At 43.5% G+C, this 21,955-nt stretch overlaps 1 protein-coding gene across 20 annotated transcripts in view; it reads left to right on the forward strand.

The window, feature by feature from the left end:
- Nucleotides 1-21,955, forward strand: part of TBC1D8 (TBC1 domain family member 8) — a 139,646-nt gene that overhangs the window by 44,980 nt on the left and 72,711 nt on the right. For 10 of the 20 annotated variants that reach the window (XR_014841366.1, XR_014841367.1, XM_085018590.1 and 7 more), the window contains exon 2: nt 13,179-13,289. Coding sequence is in view for 6 of the 20 variants with exons in the window: in XM_021087166.2 (XP_020942825.2) it covers nt 13,179-13,289 (111 nt within the window). In the remaining 14 variants the exon portion in view is untranslated. Of the gene's footprint in view, nt 1-13,178; nt 13,335-21,955 lie in introns of all 20 variants that reach the window. The other 10 variants (XM_085018588.1, XM_085018594.1, XM_085018593.1 and 7 more) reach the window with 1 other exon arrangement.

Genomic DNA, 21,955 nt, shown 5'->3' on the forward strand with positions numbered 1-21,955 from the left:
TGTTCATTTCTAGTATGCCAGAAATGTATCAGTTGTTAACCTTGACCACATGGAATCCAGCACTTACATATGTTTCTTCCTAAAGCCTCTACTCATGTCTGCAATTACTTAAGTCAACACTCTTGCCTTCTTCCTCCTTCACCATACATTTGTAGTACAGTTATATATATTTTTTTTTATCACATTCTGCATTTACTCTGGAATCCCTGAACCTCCTACATGATTTTTTTTTTCCAAAATTTGCAAACATTAAAGTTCCTTCTTCATGGTGGAAACATCTGTGGATTTTGATGAAGGCATAGTGTCCTGTATCCACGATTAAGATATCATGCAGAATAGTTTCAGCACCTAAAATTTATTCCCCTTTGTTTCACTAAGTTAGCCCTTTCCTTTTGGCAGTCACCGATCTTTCTGTTCTTGCTATGGTTTCCCCTTTTCATCTTTCTAGAATAAATGGAATCATACAGAATGTACTCTTTTTTTTTTTTTTTTTTTTGTCTTTTTGCCATTTCTTGGGCTGCTCCTGCGGCATATGGACGTTCCCAGGCTAGGGGTCCAATCGGAGCTGCGGCCACCCGCCTACACCAGAGCCACAGCAACGCAGGATCCGAGCCGCGTCTGCGACCTACACCACAGCTCACAGCAACGCCGGATCGCTAACCCACTGAGCAAGGGCAGGGACCGAACCCGCAACCTCATGGTTCCTAGTCGGATTCGTTAACCACTGCGCCACGATGGGAACTCCCCAGAATGTACTCTTTTCAGGAGCACTTCTTTCACTCAGCGATATGCATTTATGATGTCTCTGTGTCTCTTCATGGCTTGATAGTTTGCTTTTTTTTTTTTTTTATCACTGAATACTGCATTGAATGAATGTCCCACAGTTGATTGATTATCCATTCACCTGTTGAAAGACATCTCAGTTGCTTCCAGTTTGGGGCAATTATGAATGCAGCTTCTGTAAATATTTGTATGTAGTTTTTTGTGTGGACATGAATTTTCACATCAGTTAGATGAAAATATAGGAGTGTGATTGCTGCATGGTGTAAGACCACAATTAGCTCAGCAAAACTACCAAACTGTCTTCCAAAGTGGCTGTACTATCAGCTTTCCCATCAGCAATGAATGGGTTCCTATGGCTGGCATCTTTGTCAGCAATTAGTGCTGTCAGATTTTTTGTTTTGTTTTGTTTGTTTTTCATTTTGTTTTAGGGCGGCACCCACAGCATTGGGAGTTCCTGGGCTAGGGATGGAATCTGAGCCACAGTTGTATCCTGTGCCACAGCTGTGGCAATGCTGTATCCTTAACCCACTGAGTGAGGCTGGGAATTGAAACCTTGTCCTCAGCAATACTAGTTGGGTTTGTTATTACTGACCCTCATGGGAACTCAGTATCTGTCTTAAATTGAAATTCCCTAGTGACAGATGATGTTGAACAAGTTTTCATCTATATATCTTTATGGTGACATTTTTTCCCATATCTTTTGCTTTTTCTCAGTTGGGTTGTTTGTTTTCTTATTGTTACTCTTAGGAGTTTTTTGTGTATTTTGTGTACAAGTCCTTTATCAGATATGTGTTTCCACAGAGTTTCTCCCCAGTCAGTGGCTTGTCTTTTCATTCTCTTATATATCTTGTGCAGAGCAAGTTTTTAATTTAAATAAACTCCAACTTACCACTTTTTTCCAAGGGTCATGCTTTTGGTGTTCTCAAAATGTCATGGCCAAACCCAAGGTCATCTGAATTTTCTCTTATATTTTCCTTCTCCAAGTTTTATAGTTTTGCCTTCTACCTTTAGGTCTGTGATTTATTTTGAGGTAGTATTTAGAGGGTGTGAGGTCTGTCTTAGATTTATTTTTTGTTCCACATGGATGTCCAGTTGTTTCAGAACTCTTTGTTGAAAAGACTATCTTTCATTGAATTAAACTTTGCTCCTTTGTCAAACATCAGATATCTTCATAGGATATGCCTGTAGGATATATCTTTGTAGGATATATTGTAGGAAGATCAAATGTATTTGTAAGATATAGTTCTGAGGTCTGATTCTGTGCTGTTGACCTATGTATCCTGTTGCCAATACCACATTGTCTTGATTACTGTGGCTTTGACATTGTCTTGAAATGTATAGCATGAGTCCTTCAACTTTGTTCTTCTTTAGTGTTGTTCTTCTTTAGTGTTGTTTAGTCTTTGATTTTTCAAGTAAACTTTATCATTGATTTGTCAGTATCTACAAAATGGCTTGTTGAGATTTTTATTGCATCGCACTGAATCTGTAGATCAAGTTGGGATAAATTGACATCTTCATGGAATTAAGTCTTTCAGTCCATGGACATGGACTCTCTATTTGTTTAGATCTTATTTCATCAGAATATGGGAGTTTTCTGCACACAGATCTTGTGCATATTTTGGTGGATTACTACCTGATAAAAGTACCATTTGCCATGGTCAGTGGTATTTAAAATTTTCTAATTCCAATTGTTCATTACTGGAATTTAGGAAAGCACTTGTCATGTTAACCTTGTGTCTTGCAACCTTTCTGTATTTGCTTATTAATTCCCTAAGTGGGTTTTTTTTGGGGGGGAGGGTATTGATTCTTTGGGATTTTTCTATAAAGATAAGTGTGTCATCTGGGAACAAAGACCGTTTTCTTTCTTCCTTCCTTGTATACTTTTTATTTCCTCCTCTTGTCCTTTTGCAATAGCTAAGACTTCCAGTCTGATGTGAAGAGGTAACCTTGTCTTGTTCCTCATCTTTGCAGAAAAGTGTCCAGTTTCTCACCATTAAGTATAAAGTTCGCTGTAGGGTTTTTTGTAGATATTCTTTATCAAACTAAAGAAGTTCTTGTTTCCTAGTTTGCCTAGAGGTTGTTTGGTTTCTTTTAATTCTCATTGGATGTTGAATTTTATCAAATCATTTTCTGTACCGTTTGATAGGATCGTGTGATTTTTCTTCTTTAGCTTGTTGATGTGGTATATTGCATTGATTGATTTGCAAATATTGAACCAGCCTTGTACACCTCGAGTTAGTCCCACTTGTTTATGGTGTATGTTTCTTTCCATACATTGTTGGATTTGATTTGCTAACATTTTGTTGAGGAGTTTTACATGGTTAGATTCTGGTTTGTAGTTTTCCTTTACTGTAAAATCTTTACCTGGTTTTGGTATTAGGATAATGTTGGCCTCAGAGAATGAGGCAGAAGTGTTCCCTCTGCTTTTGCTTTCTTTGAAAGCTCTTGTGGAAGATTATTATAATTTCTCCCTTAACATTTAGTAGATGCACCAGTGAAACTCCCTGGACCTGGTATTTACCTTTTTTTGGCAGATTATTAGCTATTGATTGAATTTCTTTAATAGATACAGGCCTACTCAAATAATTGAGTTTTATTTGTGTGAGTTTTGGTAATTTGTATCTTTCAAGGAATGGGTACATTTCATGTAAGTTATGAAATTTGTGAGTATAGTGTTGTTCATGATATTCCTTTATTATCCTTTTAATAGCCAAGGGATCAGTAGTGATAACCCCTTTCATTTCTAATATTGGTAATTCGTATCTTCCCTCCTTTTTCTTCCTAAGCCCAGCTAGAGTCTTGTCACTCTTTTCAAAGAACCAGCTTTAGTTGGATTGATTTTTTTCTTTTTTGCTGTTGTTTTTCTATTTTGAATTTTATTGCTTTTTTTGCTCAATTGTTATTACTTCCTTCTGCTTTCTGTAGGATTACATTGCTCTTCTTTCTATATTTTCCTAAAGGAGAAGCTTAGATTATTGATTATGAATTTTTGCATCTTTTCTAATTTACACACTTAATGCTTTAAATTTCCCCTTAGCACCGGACAATTTTTGTTGCATCAGATGATTTTTTCTAAGTTTTGTTCATTTTTGTTTTGTTCAAATATTTAAAAATTTCTCAGTGTTCCCAATGTGGCTCAATGGTAGTGAACCCAACTAGTATCCAAGAGGATTCAGTTTCAATCCCTGGCCCCACTCAGTGAATCAAGGATCTGGCATTTCTGTGAACTGTGGTGTAGGCTGCAGATTCAGCTCAGACCTGGCGTGACTGTGGCCGTGGAGTAGACTGGCATCTGCAGCTCCAATTCAGCCCCTAGTCTGGTAACTTACATAAGGATCAGGTGTAGCCCTAAAAAGACAGCAACAACAAAAATTTCTTTTAAGACTTCTTTTTTGACCCATGGAGTTCCTGTCGTGGCTCAGTGATTAACGAATCCAGCTAGGAACCATGAGGTTGCGGGTTTGATCCCTGGCCTTGGCTCAGTGGGTTAGTATCTGGCTTTGCTGTGAGCTGTGGTGTAGGTTGCAGACGCAGTTTGGGTCTGGCATTGCTGTGGCTCTGGCGTAGGCCAGCAGCTGCAGCTCCGATTGGGCTCCTAGTCTGGGAATCTCCGTATGCCGCCGGAGCGGCCCAAGAAATGGCAAAAAGACAAAAAAAAAAAAAAAAAAAAAAAAGACTTCTTCTTTGACCCATGTGTTATTTACAAGTGTGTGTAATCTCCATAAATTTGGGAATTTTCCTGCTATTTTATGTTACTGATTTCAAGTTTAATTCTACTGTATCTGAGAATGTACTTTATATGATTCATATTCTATTTAATTGGTTAAGGTATGTTTTATGGCCCAGAGTAGGTTCTGTCTTGGTGAATGTTCCATGAGAGCTTGAGAACAATGTGTCTTCTGTTGTGGTTGGATGGAATGTTCTATACACATCATTTTAGATCCAGCTGATGGATAGTACTGTTTAGGTCACCTGTATGCTTATTTGTTTTCTACCTGCTCGATCACTTACTGAAAGGTGGGTATTAAAGTCCTCAGCTATAGTCCTATATTAATCTATTTTTCCATACTATCAGTTTCTTCTAAGGGCATTCTGATGCTCTGTTAGATGCACAAAGATTGCTATGTCTTCTTGAACAATTTACCCCTTTATCATTATGTAATGCCCCTCTTTATCCCTGATAATTTTTTCTTGTTCTGAAGTCTTCTTGGTCTGAAGTTAGTATAGCTACTCCAGCTTTCTTTTCATTAGTGTTACCAGGGTTTGTCTTTCTCCATTTTATTATTGCTCCCCCTCCCCAACTCCTTTTATTTAACCTGAGTCTGAATTAAAGTGGATTTCTTATGGACAGCATACAAATAAGCTTTTTTTAAAAAATTTTTAATCCACTCTGAAATCTCAGTCTTTTTGTTAGCATATTTAGACCATTCACATTTAAAGTAATTATTTATATACAATTGATCCTTGAACAATGCAGGAATTAGGGGCACTGACCCTCTATGCAGTCAAAAATCTGTGTATAGGAGTTCCCGCTGTAGTGCAGTGGGTTAAGGATCTGGTAGCCACTTGGGTCACTGTGAAGGCATGGGTTTGATCCCCAGCTTGGCACTGTGGGGTAAGGATCTGGTGTTGTTGCTGCTGTGGTGTAGGTCAAAGCTGTAGCTCAGATTTGATCCCTGGCCTGGGAACTTACCTATGCCATGGGTGTGGCCAAAAAAAAAAAAAAAAAACCACAAAAAACCCCCCAAAAACTGTGTGTAATTTATAGTTAGCCCTCCAAATACATGGTTCCTCCATGCCTATGGTTTCTCCCTATCCACAGTTTCAACCAACCAAGGATCATGTAGCACTGTGTATTTACTATTGAAAAATATCCATGTATGACATGGACCTGTGCAATTCAAACCTGTATTTTTTTTTGTGTGTGTGTGTGTCTTTTTAGGGCCACACCCCTGGCATATAGAGGTTCCCAGGCTTGGGGTCAAATCGGAGTTGTAGCTGCCAGCCTACACCACAGCCACAGCCTCTCAGGATTGAGCCTCGCCTGTGACCTACACCACAGCTCGTGGCAATGCCAGATCCTTAACCCAATGAGTGAGGCCAGGGATCGAACCTGCGTCCTCATGGATGCTAGTCAGGTTCATTTCCGCTGAGCCATGAGAACTTCCAAACTCGTATTGTTCAAGGAGGAACTGTAGTTGGATTAATATCTACCGTATTTGTTTTCCGTTCATTGCATTTTTTTAAAAAAAGCCCTCTCTCTCTGTTTTGTGTGGTTTCAGTGGAATATGGTTCCGTTTTCTCTTCTCTTAGAATGTCGGTTATACTTAAACATTTTTTGTAGGAGTTAGCCTAGAGTTTGCAACATACCTGTTCCGCTAATCTAAATCTCCCTTCCAGTGACACTCCCTGAAGTGAGGTATGGAACCAGTGTTTTCCCTCTTCCCTCCAGGTGCTGTGACCACACAACACATTTTCACTGTTATTACTTTCACAGTTATCTTTTAGAAATAGAAAATATCTTATTTTGCTTTTTTTTTTTTTTTTTTTTTTAAGGGCCGTACCCACAGCACATGGACGTTCCCAGGCTAGGAACTGAATTGGAGCTGCAGCTGCCAGCCTACACCACAACCACAACAATGCCAGATCCAAGCCACATCTGCCACCTACACCACAGCTCACAGCAATGCTGGATCCTTAACCCACTGAGCGAGGCCAGGGATCAAACCTCTGTCCTCAAGGATGCTAGTCGGGTTCATTAATTGCTGAGCCATGATGGGATCTCCTTGTTTTGCTTTTGTTGATCCCTTCCCCAGCACACCACTTGCTTTTTTTTATGCAGGTCTTCCTTCTGACTGGTGTCATTTTTTCTTTTCCTCTGATGAACTTCTCTTAACATTGATTACTGGCTAGGTTGCCTGGAAATATATTCTGTCAGTTTTCGTTTGTCCGAGAACGTCTTTATTTCTCCTTTAACTTTTGAAGAATAACTTCACTGGAGGTAGACTCGTAGGCTGGTGTTATTTTCTTTCAGTGTTTTAAATATTTCACTCTTCATTCTTCTTTGGATGATTTCTCATGAGACGTCTTCTGTAGTTTTTTGTTCCTCTGTAGGTAGGCTGTTTCTCCCTTTCTTATTTTCCCTCTGTCTTTGGTTTCTGCAATTTGAATATATGTGCTACATGTACACGTTTTGATGTTTAACCTGTTCTCTGTTGTTCCTGTATATGTGCTTTTGAAACAATACATCTCGGATTGGGATTTGAACCCACAGGGTGGGATTCAAATGCAGCCGAAGCCCAGACTGGTTTTGTTGTTTTTTGTTTTTTGGTTTTTTCAGGGCTGTCCCTACGGCATACAGAAGTTCCCAGGCTAAAGACTGAATTGGAACTGCAGCTGCCAGCCACAGCCACAGCCACAGCAATGCGGGGTCCAAGCTGCATCTGTGACCTACACCACAGTTCCAGTAATACTGGCTCCTTTACCCACTGAGTGAGGTCAGGGATTGAACCTGCATCCTCATGGGTACTAGTTGGGTCTGTCACCACTGAGCCACAATAGGAACTCTCCAAAGCCCAGATTGGGATTTGAATCCTTTAAAAGCACACACCTGGTCTCAGGACTTACTGAAGTTCAGATTCTTTTTGTCACAGGGCAGAAGGAATTCAGCAAGAGCAAAGTGATAGGTAAGAAGTAGATGTATTGAGGAGTTCCCGTTGTGGCACACTGGAAACGAATCCAACTAGGAACCATCAGGTTTTGAGTTCGATCCTTGGCCTCGCTCAGTGGGTTAAGGATCTGGCGTTGCCATGGGCTGTGGTGTAGGCCAGCAGCTGTAGCTCTAATTGAACTCCTAGCTTGGGAACCTCCATATGCCACAGGTGTGGCCCTGAAGAAAAAAAAAGAAGTAGATATATTGAGAATTAGACAGAGCATGACCCGTCTCAGAAGACAAGAGGCAAGAGACCCTGAAATATGGGTAGTGAGTGTTTATGGGCTGGGAAATTTCAAAGGCTAATGAGTGGGAGGATTATTGCGACTATTTCCAGGAGTGGGCAGGGGTTTCCAGGATTTGGGCCACTACCCACTTTTTGCCTTTTTATGGGTGGCCTTGAACCTGTCCTGGCACCTGTGGGCATGTCACTTGGCTGCTGCTGTGTTACAGTGAGCGCCTAAAAAGGCTCAGGGTCCACTGGGCATCCAGTCTTCCACCATCCTGGACCTAGTTGGGTCCAACCAGTTTTTGTCATCTCCTCAAGGACTGTGCTACTGTTTTAAGGATTGTGCCTTGCCTGATTCCCTCTGGTTTCAGTTCGGTGTCTGTAATTAATTCTAGAAAATCCTCAGCCATTATAATAACTTCAAGTAATTGTCTCTTTGTTCTTCTGGTATTCCAGTTATATCTATCTGTCTATCCTACAGCTTTTGAAATTGTTCCAATGTTCTGGGTTGTTCTTTTTTTTTTTTTTTTTTTTCCATATGTTGTCCTCTTCGCATTTCAGTTTGGGAGATGTCTCTAGGTTTATCTTTTGTCAACTTAAAAAAAATGTGCAACCCAAAAGTTGAGAGTTGAGTTTTATTTGGGTTAAGTTTATTTGAGATAAGTTAAATTAGGACTTCAGCCTGGGAGACGGCAGCTGAGAAACCGCTCCAAGGAGGAGAGGGAGGGGAGCTAGGATATAGGAGATTTTGCAACCAAGGGAAGGCAGTAGGAACAAAAGAGTTGCAGAAAACCAGATGTACAGAAAAACCAGTTTCTGTGGGAAGCAGTAAAGGTCTGGGCTTCCTGGAATCACTCCTTTGATACGCACCTCTGCTCATCTGCTAAGGGCCAGTCTTTGTTTCTTTCCTGAGTTCCCTCAGGGCTCACTGGCCCACTCTTGGGAGTGGCTGTTCTCACAGACGACTGTGACATCTTTTGTTTTGTCCACTTAATGGCAGCCCATAGCTATCTGAAATACGGAGGAACGGGGGAATATCCAGCTAGAAGTCCTAAAGGGGGCACATATTTTACAAAACTTTATTAATGGTCTCATGAAGGTGACTACTAGTCACAGCTAACAGTCATCACTGAAGGATTTTAGTGTTTTTCTAGATAGGAGGAAATGCTGCTCTGGGAAAACTGGAAGAACAGGTCTTTAGATAGTTAGCTATTTTTTTTTTCTTAGGAGAAGATCTTATGAGCCCAGTTCAAGATTCCTATGAGCCCAAGATTCCTATGAGCCCAATTCTTACATCTTGAATTGGGCTCAGAAGACCCCAACTCAATCTTGAACTGGGCTCATAAGATCTTCTCCTAAGAAAAAAAATATTTATCTAAAGACCTGTTCTTCCAGTTTTCCCGAAGCTAAGAGTGCCTCCCTCTTGGTCTCTACCCTCAGCTCTGTTCAGGGGGTGCTGCAGGTCCACAGCTGCAGAGGCTCATGTTTTATTCCCTGTATAGACTGACGGCCAGTGCCAAGCTCCAGTTCACATCTCCAGGCTCGTCTCAGCAGTGTCCAGTCTACTGCTGTGCCCACCAAGTGCAGCCTTGGTTTCTGCTTACGGGGTGCTGATTTCTTGCATTCGTCTTTAACTAGTTCTCAGAGGTTCCATTTCTCTGAGGCATCACCTGTCCTTGCATCTTGGCTACCTTTACATTGGAGCCCGTAATCTTCTAGGCACAGAGATTTTAAATTCCCTGTCCGATAATCCCAAGACCTGTGCTGCACATGAGGCTCCTTCTGACGCTTGCTTCACTCTTCAGACAATGTGTTTTCTCACTTTTCAGCATGCTTTGTAATTTCTTTGTTGAAAGTGGGACATGATGTGTTAGGGCGGCGGGGTGGAAGGAGGCAGAGGCTGGAGCAGTGAGATCGCAAGCAGGGTTTACTGACCAACAGAGTGGCCAGGAGCTCTGAGCAAGTAGAACTCAGACACCTCTGCCCTTGGAAGAGAATCAGGTTTTATAGGCAGGGGGTCGTGTGCTGAGTTCTATGGGTCTGGGATGGCGATTGAGATCTTGGCATAAAATTTAACTTTCTCCTTGGGGCTGTCATTGTCCTTGGGAAGTCAGCTGCTTCATGGCTCGGTCGTTTTACCTGTGCAGGTCTGATAAAGTGGAGACTGCAGGTCTGGGTCTGGGTGGGTCAACGAGTCATGTGGACCTTATTCTTTTTAGGCCTGCCTTTTAGTTTCCACCTAAGATGATGATCAGGTCATAAGAAATGAAACACACAGGTCCTTGGTGTGAATTTCATGTTCTGCCTGTGACTTGGGCTGCATTGAGTGTCGTGCTGAACCACGACAGGAACTCCTCACCCTCCATCTTTCGCAGGCAAACATGTTTCATCGATCTTAGACAAATGGATCTCTAACTCCACTCTCTGCTTTCCCTCGAGCCCGTGGTTTTCACTGAAGCTCCCCTCAGCTGCTGCTCAGATGCTCCATTACAGCAGAGAGCTTTGAGGCCTCTCAGTTATCGGTCACTCAGCCACGAACCAGTAAGGATGCCAAAATTCTGAGCAGCCTAAGGAATGGTTGCTATAAAAAGCCACAGCCCTTTCCTCCTACTTCCCCTAAAGCCATTAAGTGCGACAGATGATGGTGATGGATGTGGGGGTGGTTGGAGCCTGGGTTGGGTGAGGAGGGCATGTGCCAGGGAAGGGGACAGTGGTGGCAACAGGGGAAGTGATCAGATAAGTAAATATATCAAGAATAATGGGGAGTTCCTGTTGTGCTTCAGCAGTAACGAACCTGACTAAGTCTCCATGAGGAGGCAGGTTTGATCCCTGGTCTTGCTCAGTGGGTTAAGGATCCAGCATTCCATAAGCTGTGGTGTAGGTTGCTGATGAGGCTCGGATCCCACATTGCTGTGGCTATGGGGTAGGCCAGCAGCTGCAGCTCCAGTTTGACCCCTAGCCTGGGAACCTCTATATGCTGCACTTGCGCCCTAAAAAAAGTGAAATAAAATAATGAAAGCCAGGTTTCTCAGTGTTGGAGAAGGAGTTGCAGGTATGGAAAGAAACTAGAATGAGTATGGTGCTATTGAATCACAGTTGGAAATATTGGTGTGAACTCTCTTTTTATATATGTAGATATGTATTAAAATGTGTCAGTGAATATATGTATATACAAATATGTAAATGCATACTAAATACATGCATATACTTATAGACACACATTCCCTAGCTCTGTCCATTGAAAGAACCACCTGCGTTAGCAGTGAGCACACCTGGTTATTAAATACCATTCCTCATAAAGGAACCAGGCTCCTTGGAGGAACGGCTGATTCCAAGACTGGAGCTGGGAAAAATACAAGGTGAACTTGGATTATTTTATTGTGCCAGAAAGTACAAAAAATGATGGGCGTTCCCGTCATGGTTCAGTGGAAATGAATCTGACTAGCATCCATGAGTGCTCATGCTCCATTCCTGGCCTCGCTCAGTGGGTTAAGGATCTGGTGTTGCTGTGAGCTGCAGTGTAGGTCCCAGACGTGGCTCAGGTCCTGTGTTGCTACGGCTGTGGTGTAGGCTGGTGGTTACAGCTCTGATTAGACCACTAGCCTTAGAACCTCCATATGCCACAGGTGAGGCCCTAAAAAGGCAAAAAAAAAAAAAAAAAAAAAAAAAGGAGACATGTTCAGAGACACAGAAACCATCCTAAGGGGTTCCCACTGGCCGAATCTGACACAACGTGAGCATCCCAATGATGATGATGCTGGGTTACAACTCATTGGATAAAGTAGGAAAAGGTGAGTCCAGCCTGTACAGCTACATGAAAAAGTTGAAAATTGAACAAGGAACATAGTTTCAAAGCACTTCTTCAGAACGCTTGTTCACCACAAAGGGAGAGGGGAGAGCTGCACAGGGTGGAAGCTTGGCAGATGCTTCCTGGAGGGGACAAAGGGAATGTTACCAGGGATGCTGCCACCTGATAGGGTGGGGGTGAAAAGGATATGATGTTACTGCTGTGATTCTTTTATTTTTATTTATTTATTTATTTACTTATTTTGCTTTTTAGGGCTGCACCCATGGCACATGGAAGTTCCTGGCCTAGGGGTTAAATCCGAGTTACAGCTGCCAGCAACCTACACCGCAGCTCATGGCAATGCCAGATCCTTAACCTACTGAGCGAGGCCAGGGATTGAACCCACAACCTCGTGGTTATTAGTCAGATTCGTTTCCACTGCGCCACCACGGGAAGCCCACTGCTGTGATTCTTGATGGAGATTTTTATCCTCAGCCTAATTATAATGAAACATGAGACAAAACCAAACTGTGGGCCATTCTGCAGAAAGTGGCCCCTTCCTCAGGGGCTGTTCTGAGAATTATGTGTGAAGTCAGGTTGACAGGCTTAATTCTTTCAACCATCTTGAGCCCCAGGTAGTAAAAGATCGGAGAGGAGCACCTGCTGCCGTTTTTTTCTCTCTGCCCTTGATTCACAATGCTTTTCCTTTCAATGGAGTGGTGAACATTTATGTTGTGTGCTTCGTGGTCTGTGAAGGATGTAGATATTTTCTTATTTGCTTCTCACAGTTCCCTCCTGGAGTTTTCTTCCACCTTTGAGATAATACAGTAGTAATGGGCAACGCTTGTTTTGGGGTTTTTTTTTTTTTTTTTTTTTTGGTCTTTTTTGTCTTTTTATTGCCACGCCTGCAGCATATAGAGGTTCCTAGGCTAGAGGTAGAATTGGAGCTCTAGCCGCTGGCCTACACCATAGCCATAAAAACTTGGGATCTGAGCCACGTCTGTGACCTACACCATAGCTCATGGTAACGCCGAATCCTTAACCCACTGAGTGAGGCCAGGGATCGAACCTTCGTCCTCATAGATGCTAGTCGGTTTTGCTAATCACTGAGCCACAGTGTGAACTCCGATAATGGGCAACACTTCCGTGGTAGGTCTCATGGCTGGGTCACAGTCCCAGCCCTTGGAATGCTGCAAAATATACCCACTGAATTCTTACAGTTTCCCTGTGAGAAAGGTACACTGTGATTTTTCCATTTTACGGTAGGGGCCACTGAGGCACAGAGAAGGTAAAGAACTTGCCCAAGGTCACACAGCTAGAAAGTGGTAGAACCAGGATTCGAGTCAGGCCCTTGGCTTCTGGGTCCCCAGCCCGTATTTACGGCATCACTTGGCCTCCAGGGTCCAGCCTCTGGGGGATGCACACACTCGGTCGGCTGGGTCGGGGGGCTTGGCAGGGCCCCTTGTCCACTTACTCATTGGTGATGCAGGTCTGTGCTGCATAGCTGCAAATACCAGGCCCCGTTCTGGGCTGGGAAACAGGATGAGTCAGCTGGAGCCTAGGCCTCATGAGCTGGTCCCCAGGCCTGCTGCCTGGGGCAGGTGTGTGTGGGCTGCTGGCCTGGCTATCCCTGTGCTCACATGTGCATGTCCTCTTGTCTCTTGAAGGCCGCCTGGTGGGTGCCCTGGATGCGGTGCTGGATTCTAACGCCCGGGTGGCTCCGTTTCGAATTCTGCTCCAGGTCCCTGGCTCCCAGGTCTATTCTCCCATCGCATGTGGTGAGTTACTGAGCGGATCGGACGTGTACTGGGCCGTGGCCACGGGTGAGTTCTCTGCCAGGTGGAATATTCCACACCTTAAGGTCCGAGCATGCTGAGTATCTGCATGTGGGTGACGCTCGAAGGTAACTCCTTCTAGAACCTCATCTGCTGTTAGGACCTCTTATTTTTCTTTCTTTCTTTCTTTTTTTCAACCATCAAAAGCACACAGAAGCTCTAAGCTTGAGCAGCCGGGCTTTCAAGGTGTGTTGTTTCCGGGGACTGTGTGCCATCGAGGATGATTTGATGTTTTCTCCTTCCCTCGTGTCTGCATAACGCACGTCCCCACGTGCCTACACATGCCTAACAGTGCCGGGGAAGTGGCTGAGGCTGGATGTGACTCTCACCAGCCTTCACCCTTTCTCCATGGTTGAGCTGAATCCCTGGACAGCTGCGACCTATGGGGATTTAGCGACGGCCTTCCACCTGCTCCATCTGAGCTCCAGTGCCTCTCTTACGCTCTGTCCAAGGCCCTGCCTCGCCACGCAGGCTCCTGTGGGGCAGGGAGTCCTGGCATCCTAAGAAGCCCTTTCTATTAAACAACAAAACCCAGAGGTATTTTTTAATTCCACAAGTCATCTGTGTTCACCCTCCTGAAGTTAGAAAATGGGTGAGAAAGAAGGAAAAAGGCTGGAACCTTTGATCCAGTGCTAATCCCTCTTCTGTCTGCACGCATGCTCTGAGCAGAGAGGTTTTTAGGTGTGTTTTTTGTCCTCTTAACATTTCAGCAGCTACCTTAAACTTGCAGTGTCACCTCACATTCTTTAACATTGGATTACCTTTTTTTCCCCCCAGAAAAAATAACAGGAAAATATAAAGAAGAAAATTGTCATCCATACCCACCGTTCATTACTACCCACTGTTAATATCTTAGCATGTTTTTTTCTAGTTTGTTTTGTTTTGGTTTTTTGGACAAATCATTCTGTGTTTGCATAAAACGATGCATGCTCAATGTAATGAATTAACACTGGAAAATACCGAGAAGAAAATATGTCACTCCACATCCTAGCCATCCAAGGGAACCTCCATGACACTGGGATCACATCACTCTGATGGCTTTCTTTCTCCTCTTTCCCACCCCCCCGCCCCCCCCAGTCTTCCTCCCTTCTCCCTCCCCCCTCCCCCTCCCCTCCCCCTCTCCCCCCTCCCCCTCCCCTCCCCCTCTCCCCCCTCCTCCTCTTGATTTAGAATGTTGTGGTGTCAGTTTCTTCTGCAGAGCAAAATAATTTACATTCTTTTTCCTATTCTTTTCCATTATGGCTTATTTCAGGATACTGAATATAGGTCCTGGTGCTAGAGAGGAAGGCCTTGTTGTTTATCTATTCTTTGTGTTATCAGACAACTTTCTAATGCATTTAGACAAGTCCAGGGGTAGCTATGAAGAAAGGTAGAAGTGCCTTATAAAAATACAGCTTATCTGACAGTGCTTTTAGTTGATTTCAATGAGAGGAAAGACGCTCAGGTGAAACCAAAGGACTGTTAAAGTTCAGGTAAATGCCTCTCTAATAGAGCGTTTCCTTTCTAAAAGGTTCACTCAAGGTCAGGCACGGGCTGTTAGGAAGCATGACGAGGTCAGAATTACCGGTTCTTAAAGCACTGTTTCCATCCCGACAGTTGATTGACTGCCCTCCTGAAGGACAAGCTGCCAGTGGCCTCCAACCGCCTCTGCTTCCCCAAGCTCTCCTTTCAGAAAGTCTTAGTATCAATTTTATGTGGTTATTTCCATTCTGTTCTGTAACCATGCTTTCCACTGTTTGGTTCCATTCCCTGTTTAAATTGATTTAATGCTTCTCCTGGGCTTTTTCCCAACACAGAATCTTTTATTTTGGCTCTTCTCTTCCTTGGCCACATTCCTGTTTTCTTCCTTGAATAGTATTTCAGATCTGCAAGTGTTTGTCCCTTGCTTTTGAACCTGAATAACACGTTTGCTGAGTGTGATGCTCTCTGGCCAGACTGTGGAGCCTGGTAGCTGTCGCTTCAGCGTCTTCCAGGATTTAAGTGGGAAGAGGAGGAATCTCAGGCTGGTCTGATTCCAGCCCCCTTCCACCCCCCACACCCCCGTTGTGGGCCATGTGCTTATTGTGCCCATAGCTATTTTTTATCACTGAGGTTTAGTGACCTCAGTCACATTAGCCACTTGGTCGTAATCTGTTCCTGTGCCTGGAGCACATTCTGTTACATTGTCTTGGAACTCCACATGCTCTCCCAGGATGCAGATTGATTCCTGTAATCATTTCAGGGAATTTTCCTGTATCATTCTGTGTATGTGTTACATTTTTAAAAATGCATGTGTTCCATCGATTGAATTCCCCACTTCATGGACATTTTATGTTGGATAGCTGATGTCTGTTTTTCTGTTTTTGGTAAAAATGTGTAGTTTGTTTGTTTGTTTGTTTGTTTGTTTGTTTTACAGCCGCACTTGTGGCATATGGAAGTTCTCAGGCTAGGAGCTGAATCAGAGCTGCAGCCACAAGCCTACGCCACAGCCATGGCAATGCTGAATCTGAGCTGCATCTGTTCCCTACACCACAGCTTGTGGGCAATGCTGGATCCCACTGAGTGAGGCCAGGGCTGGAACCTACATGCTCACGGATGCCATGTCAGGTCCTTACCCACTGAGCCACAATGGGAACTCCAAAATAAAAGAATGAACTGTACAAGTGTATAGCCCTTTCACAGTATTCCTTTTCATAAATGTCATTATTGGTTATGCTCTAGGACCTCTCTGTTATAGCACTAAAAGGCAATGAGGTAGAGAATAGGTGAAAAAAAGGAATGTTTGTAAGGCACTGTTTCCTTTAGGTAAAATAAGCATAGTAGTGTTTTAGGAAGACTGTTTTTCTTGGTCGTTTTCCCAGTCCAGGGGTCAAACTTGTGTCTCAGCAGTGACAATACCAGATCTTTAACCACTAGGCCACCTAAGAAATCCTTTTTTCTTTTTCTTTTTCTTTTTCTTTTTTTTTTTTTTTTTTAGCCTTACAGCCTTTATTTTATGGCCTGTTTGTTACAGAAGCCAGCTGTGCTTTCTCCAGTACACATTCCCAGCCAAACATCTGGGCGTACCTGTGTGGACCATTTTCAGCTACCTCTGCATGCTGGTTGTAGAGCCTTTTCCTCTAAAGTCAGCCTTCTCCATTTTTCGGCTGTGTCTTCCATGCTCTACTGCCTTTAACGCATCTACTGATTTTGTTGTTATGTGGTTTTGGTCCCCAGTTCATTTTCTCAGGTCCCCAGTCTCCCGTTTCACCTCTGATTTCGCCATCTCACTTTCGAGCTCTTGTTTGTTTGAACACACCTTTCTGGTGCATCACTGTTGGAGTGTGGCGCCTTCATAGGTGTTTCTGCTTCTGTTTTCCTCCAGGACAGCGTCTCTGTTTTTTGAATATCGCTCTCTTACTCCTTATGCTTTCGCAGAGTGTTTGGCTTGGTGGCTGTGCTGTTTCTCTTTCTCCTATGCTTTCGCAGAGTGTTTGGCTTGGTGGCTGTGCTGTTTCTCTCCTCCTTGCTTGCAATTGGACATCGTTATCCCAGAACAACTGTCTGTTATTTGTGTTAATGTAGTGAGTATAGCTTTTGTTGTTTTCTTGGCCATGTCCTGGGCATGTGGAAGTTCCCTGGCTAGGGATCAAACCCATCCCACAGCAGGGACCTGAGCCGCTGCAGTGACAAGGCCGGATCCTTAACCTACTGAACCACAAGGGAAAGCCTTATATTTTTAAAAAAAAATTGAAGTGTAGTTGATTTACAGTACTGTGTTAAGTTCACAGTGACGTAGTTATACATATACTAAGTCATATATATAAATGTATATCTATTCTTTTCCAAATTCTTTTCCCATATAGGTTTTCACAAAATATTGAATAGAGTTCCCTATGCTATATAGTAGGTCCTTGTTGATTACCAATTTTTTTTTTTTTTGGCTTTTTGCATTTTCTAGAGCCACACCTGCGTATATGGAGGTTCCCAGGCTAGGGGTCTAATCGGAGCTGTAGCCGCCGGCCTATGCCATAGCCACAGCAATATGGGATCCGAGCCACATCTGCGACCTACACCACAGCTCATGGCAACACCAGATCCTTAACCCAATGATCGAGGCCACGGATGGAACCCGAAGCCTCATGGTTCCTAGTTGGATTCGTTAACTGCTGAGCCACGACGGGAACTCCGATTACCAATTTTAAAAATTTATTTCTTTATTTATGGCTGCACCGTGGCATATGAAAGTTCCCAGGCTAGGGGTCGAATTGGAGCTGCAGCTGCCGGCCTGCACCATAGCCATAGCAACACAGGATCTGAGCCGCATCTGTGACCTACCCTGCAGCTTGTGGCAATGCTGGATCCTTCAACCCACTGAGTGAGGCTGGGGGTCAAACCCATGTCCTCATGGACACCAGTGGGGTTCTTAACCCACTGAGCCACAATGGGAGCTCCCCAATTTTTATATAGCAATGTGTATCTGTCAATCCCAGTCTCCTGATTTTTGATGTATATTTTGGGGACACAGCAGGGAAGGCTGGTGTGCTGATGGCCAGGACATGGGATAGGAGAGCAGGACCAGTTTCTCCTCAGTTCCTTTCCTCTCCTCTACTCCAGGCAGCGAGGGGGTCTCACTCTGGATTTGAGGCTTTTGATGAGAATATTTGGATTTCAGTCTCTTCATTTGGTGGCCTTCTGGGCAGTGGGCAGTGGGGGGAGTTCGTGCACTAGCCGGCTGGGTCCTGAGTCCAGGTAGCCTAGCATTATCCACAGGAGCCAGTCCGGGCTGCATGGAGACGCAGCGTCACAGTTAATGGCAATGCAGCATCCAGCCCAATGGCTATAGCCCACTTTATTTCACCCTTTATTAGATACTTAATTTGCTCTGATTTTTAAGTACTTTATAAACTGAAATGAACATGCATATGCTTAAATATCTCAGGACACTCGCAGTCCCCAATGTCCATGCACCTGAAATGTTTGATGATGGCCCCTTCCAGACCCGGGCATGATGTCAGGGTTCCTGGGTGAGGGTGTGAGGGGCCATCTCCAGGGCTGTGGGGAGTCAGACAGCAGGCTGGCACAGCAGGAATGGGAGTGAGGGCTGGGGAAGTGAGGCGGGCAGGACCCTGGGAGCACGCATCCCAGGCAGGACCCCGAGAGCACGAGTCCTTTGATCACCCTTTGTTGTGCTTCACAGATGTTTTGCTTTTATCAACGGAGGGTTGGCAAGCAGCTCTGCATACACTGAGCACATCGGTCGGTGCCATTTTTCCAACAGCCTTGGTTCACTTGTGTCCCCATGTGACATGTTGGTAATTCTCTCAGTATTTCAAGCGTTCTTTAGATATTACAGTGATCCATGAGCAGTGATCTTTGGTGTGACTGTTACAGAGAGATTAACGACATGTTGATGGGAAGCCTTTTTTAACAATAAGGTATTTTTTTTAGATTAAGGCATGTATGTTGTTTATTTATTTATTTTTTTTAAGTTAACACAATAAGAAGGAATCCAGGAAACTAGCTGTACTAAGTGTTTGGTTTTTTTTTTAATAATGATTTTTATTTTTTCCATTATGGCTGGTTTATAGTGTTCTGTTCATTTTCTACTGTAGAGCAAAGTGACCCAGTCTCACACACATACACCCCCCCACACACACTCACACATACACACTCTTTTTCTCACGTTACCTCCATCATGCTCCATCACAAGTGACTATATAGAGGAGTTCCCATCGTGGCTCAGGGGTTAATGAACCCAACTAGTATCCATGAGGACTTGGATTTGGTCCCTGGCCTCACTCAGTGGCTTAATGATCCAGCATTGCCATGAGCTGTGTGTGGTGTAGGTCACAGACCCAGATTGGATCCTGCATTGCTGTGGCTCTGGCGTAGGCCAGCAGCTGTAGCTCCGATTTGACCCCTAACCTGAAACCTCCATATGCCATGGGTTCAACCTTAAGAAGAGGAAAAAAAAAAAAAAAGGAAGCTGTGATATTTTTGCTAAAACAATGTAGGATATGATTTTTAAAATTGAGAATGAAAGGAGTTATGCTTTCTGGGTTAAAAAATAAAAAATCCCTTCCTCTCCCCTACTTTGCTCATTTGAGTCTTCCAGCAGTGTTTAATTATTGGCCCTGGAGAGGGAGGAAGGGAGGTGTGGTTGCCCAGTGACTCTTGCATCAGGGCTGCCTCCCTGCTGGCCCTTCGCAGCTTCTTACAGAATGTTCGGCCAGCGTTCTTTCTGCTGTGTCGTCTCTTATCTCTGTCCTTGACCAAGGCTGGCGTTTTAGTTTCTTGTCTTCTGCATCATTGTTTGCTTTGTCTTTGGAGAGGGAGTTTTATTACAAGAGGAAATGTTCCAGGGTGGATCAGATTAGTGTCTGGGTGACCTTTGTGCCAGGGCAGCAAAGTAAGTGCCAGCCAGACCCTTTTTCAAGAACAGAACACACTGTGCACTTCAAGGAAAGCCTGGGAGGCTGCCCGGCGGGAGGAGAAGTAGGACTTGTCTCTGTGCACCCACTCAGTGTAGTGCTCACACTAGTTTTCGGTGGCTTGGGAGTTCTCAGAACAACACTAGGTGGCATTTTGCGTGTGGATTTATACTTGGAAGTGACTGAGAGGGGCCACGGCTGACGTTGCTTTTGTGTTAGCAAGTTTCCTTGTGTTAGCAAGGCTCCTACTGTTTTCATTAAAGTCATTTTGCCTCTGCTCAAATAATGAAACTCACCAAAGATGTTCTTCCATTGAGGAGGTGGCTTATGGTCACTTCAAAAGCAGGCACGTGCTGAGTCTAACTTTGCGACTTAGTGAATTTGGAGGTCAAAGTCATTTTCAGAAAATGCTTTGAACTGAGGAGACTGTTGGAGACCCCCACGGTCTGAGTTCTCTCTGCTGCACGGTCTCTTTTCTGAAATATATAGAAATATCAAATCACGGTGTTGTGTGCCAGGAACTAACATAGTGTTGTAGGTCAATTAGGCTTCCAGAACAAACTCACTCATGGAAAAAGAGATCAGATTTGTGGTTCCCCACGGGCAAGGGGCGAGGTCAGAGAGAATTGGAGGAAGGCAGTCAGAAGGTACAAATTTCAAGTTACAAGATAAATAATGACCAGGGATGTAATGCACATGATGAATAAAATTAACACTGTTTCAAAGTTGGTAAGACAAAATTCTAACAGTTCTCATGATAAGAAAAAACTTTTTCTTCTATTTAATTTGTATCTATATGAGATGATGGATGTTCGCTAAACTCACCATGATAATCATTTCATGCTGTGAGTCAAATCATGATGCTATCTATGCCCCTTAAACTAACAAAGTGCTGTGTGTCAATTACATCTCAGTAAGACTGGGGGGAAATTGTCCGTTTTTCTCTCCTGTAATAATCCTTTTGTATAAAGTCCCTTTATACCTTCAAATCCTGATTTTTTTTTAACATACTTCAGAATAAATATGACCTAAGTAAAAAAAAAAAAGTTTCTAGGCTGCGAATCAGACTTTTTCCAGTATGTTACAAGTTGCCTGACTTCTGCTCAGAGCATGATTTCTCTGACAAAAGAAACCATCGCAGGGGATCTTAGCAACATCGAGTTCCAGCCCTTCCTTTCAGTAGAAGAGGAGAAACTGAGTGTCACTGACTGAGGCAGCGGGGCTTCAGAACAAGATGTGTTTGCTAAGTGACGTGGTACCTGACTCCTTAACGACTCCGTGAGGAAGGCACAGCATCAGGGCGGAAGCGTCCTGACTCACGTGCTCAGAGCTCCTTCCCCTGCGGATTTGCAGGTCCAGGTGTGTCCTTGTCCTGAGGTCACGCTGGCTTCTGCACCAACCTGTCCGCCTCCTCGAGGGCTCCCTTCAGGGCTTGCTGTTTTTCTGACATATGATAGAACCAAGTGACCTGGGGCTGGGACTGATCGGGATTTTTAAAATAACTGGGAAATTGAGGGAGTGTAAAATTCTCTGCTCTGATTTCTTTTTGTGCTTTCTCTTCTGATGTTACAAAAATATTCGCATCAATGGAGGTCAGTTATCCAGGGTTATGCCTTATTTTTAAAACAATTGAAGTATATTTGATTTGCAGTGATTCACTTGTACAGCAAAGTGATTCAGTTATACATATATATATATTTCAAATTGTTTTCCCTTATAGCTTATTACAAGGTACTGAATATCATTCCCTATATATATATTAGGTCCTCGTTTATTTATATTATATATCGTAGCATGTATCTGCCAATCCCAAACTTCCAATTTATCCTTCCCCTAACCTTTCTCCTTTGGTAACCATAGATTTGTTTTCTATGTCTGTGAGTCTGTTTTGTAAAAAGTTCATCTGTATCTTTTTTTTTTTTTTTTTTTTTAGATTCTACATGCTAATGAGCTCATATGGTATTTGTCTTTCTCTGACTTACCTCATTTAATATGATAATCTTTAGGTCCAACCATGTTGCCTCGAGTAGCATTATTTCCTTCTTTTTATGGCTAATACTCCATTTTATGTATGTATGTCACATCATCTTTTTTTTGTTGTTGTCTTTTTAGGGCCGCACCTGCAGCATATGGAGGTTCCCAGGCTAGGGGTCGAATCAGAGTTGTAGCCACTGGCCTACACCACAGCCACAGCAACGAGGGAAACGAGTCATAGCT

Source organism: Sus scrofa, chromosome 3, assembly GCF_054392235.1.
Source record: "Sus scrofa isolate SSC_HxYL_T2T_F1_AM1 chromosome 3, Sscrofa_HxYL_maternal_Yorkshire_Landrace_v2.0, whole genome shotgun sequence".
NCBI classification, from domain to species: domain Eukaryota; kingdom Metazoa; phylum Chordata; class Mammalia; order Artiodactyla; family Suidae; genus Sus; species Sus scrofa.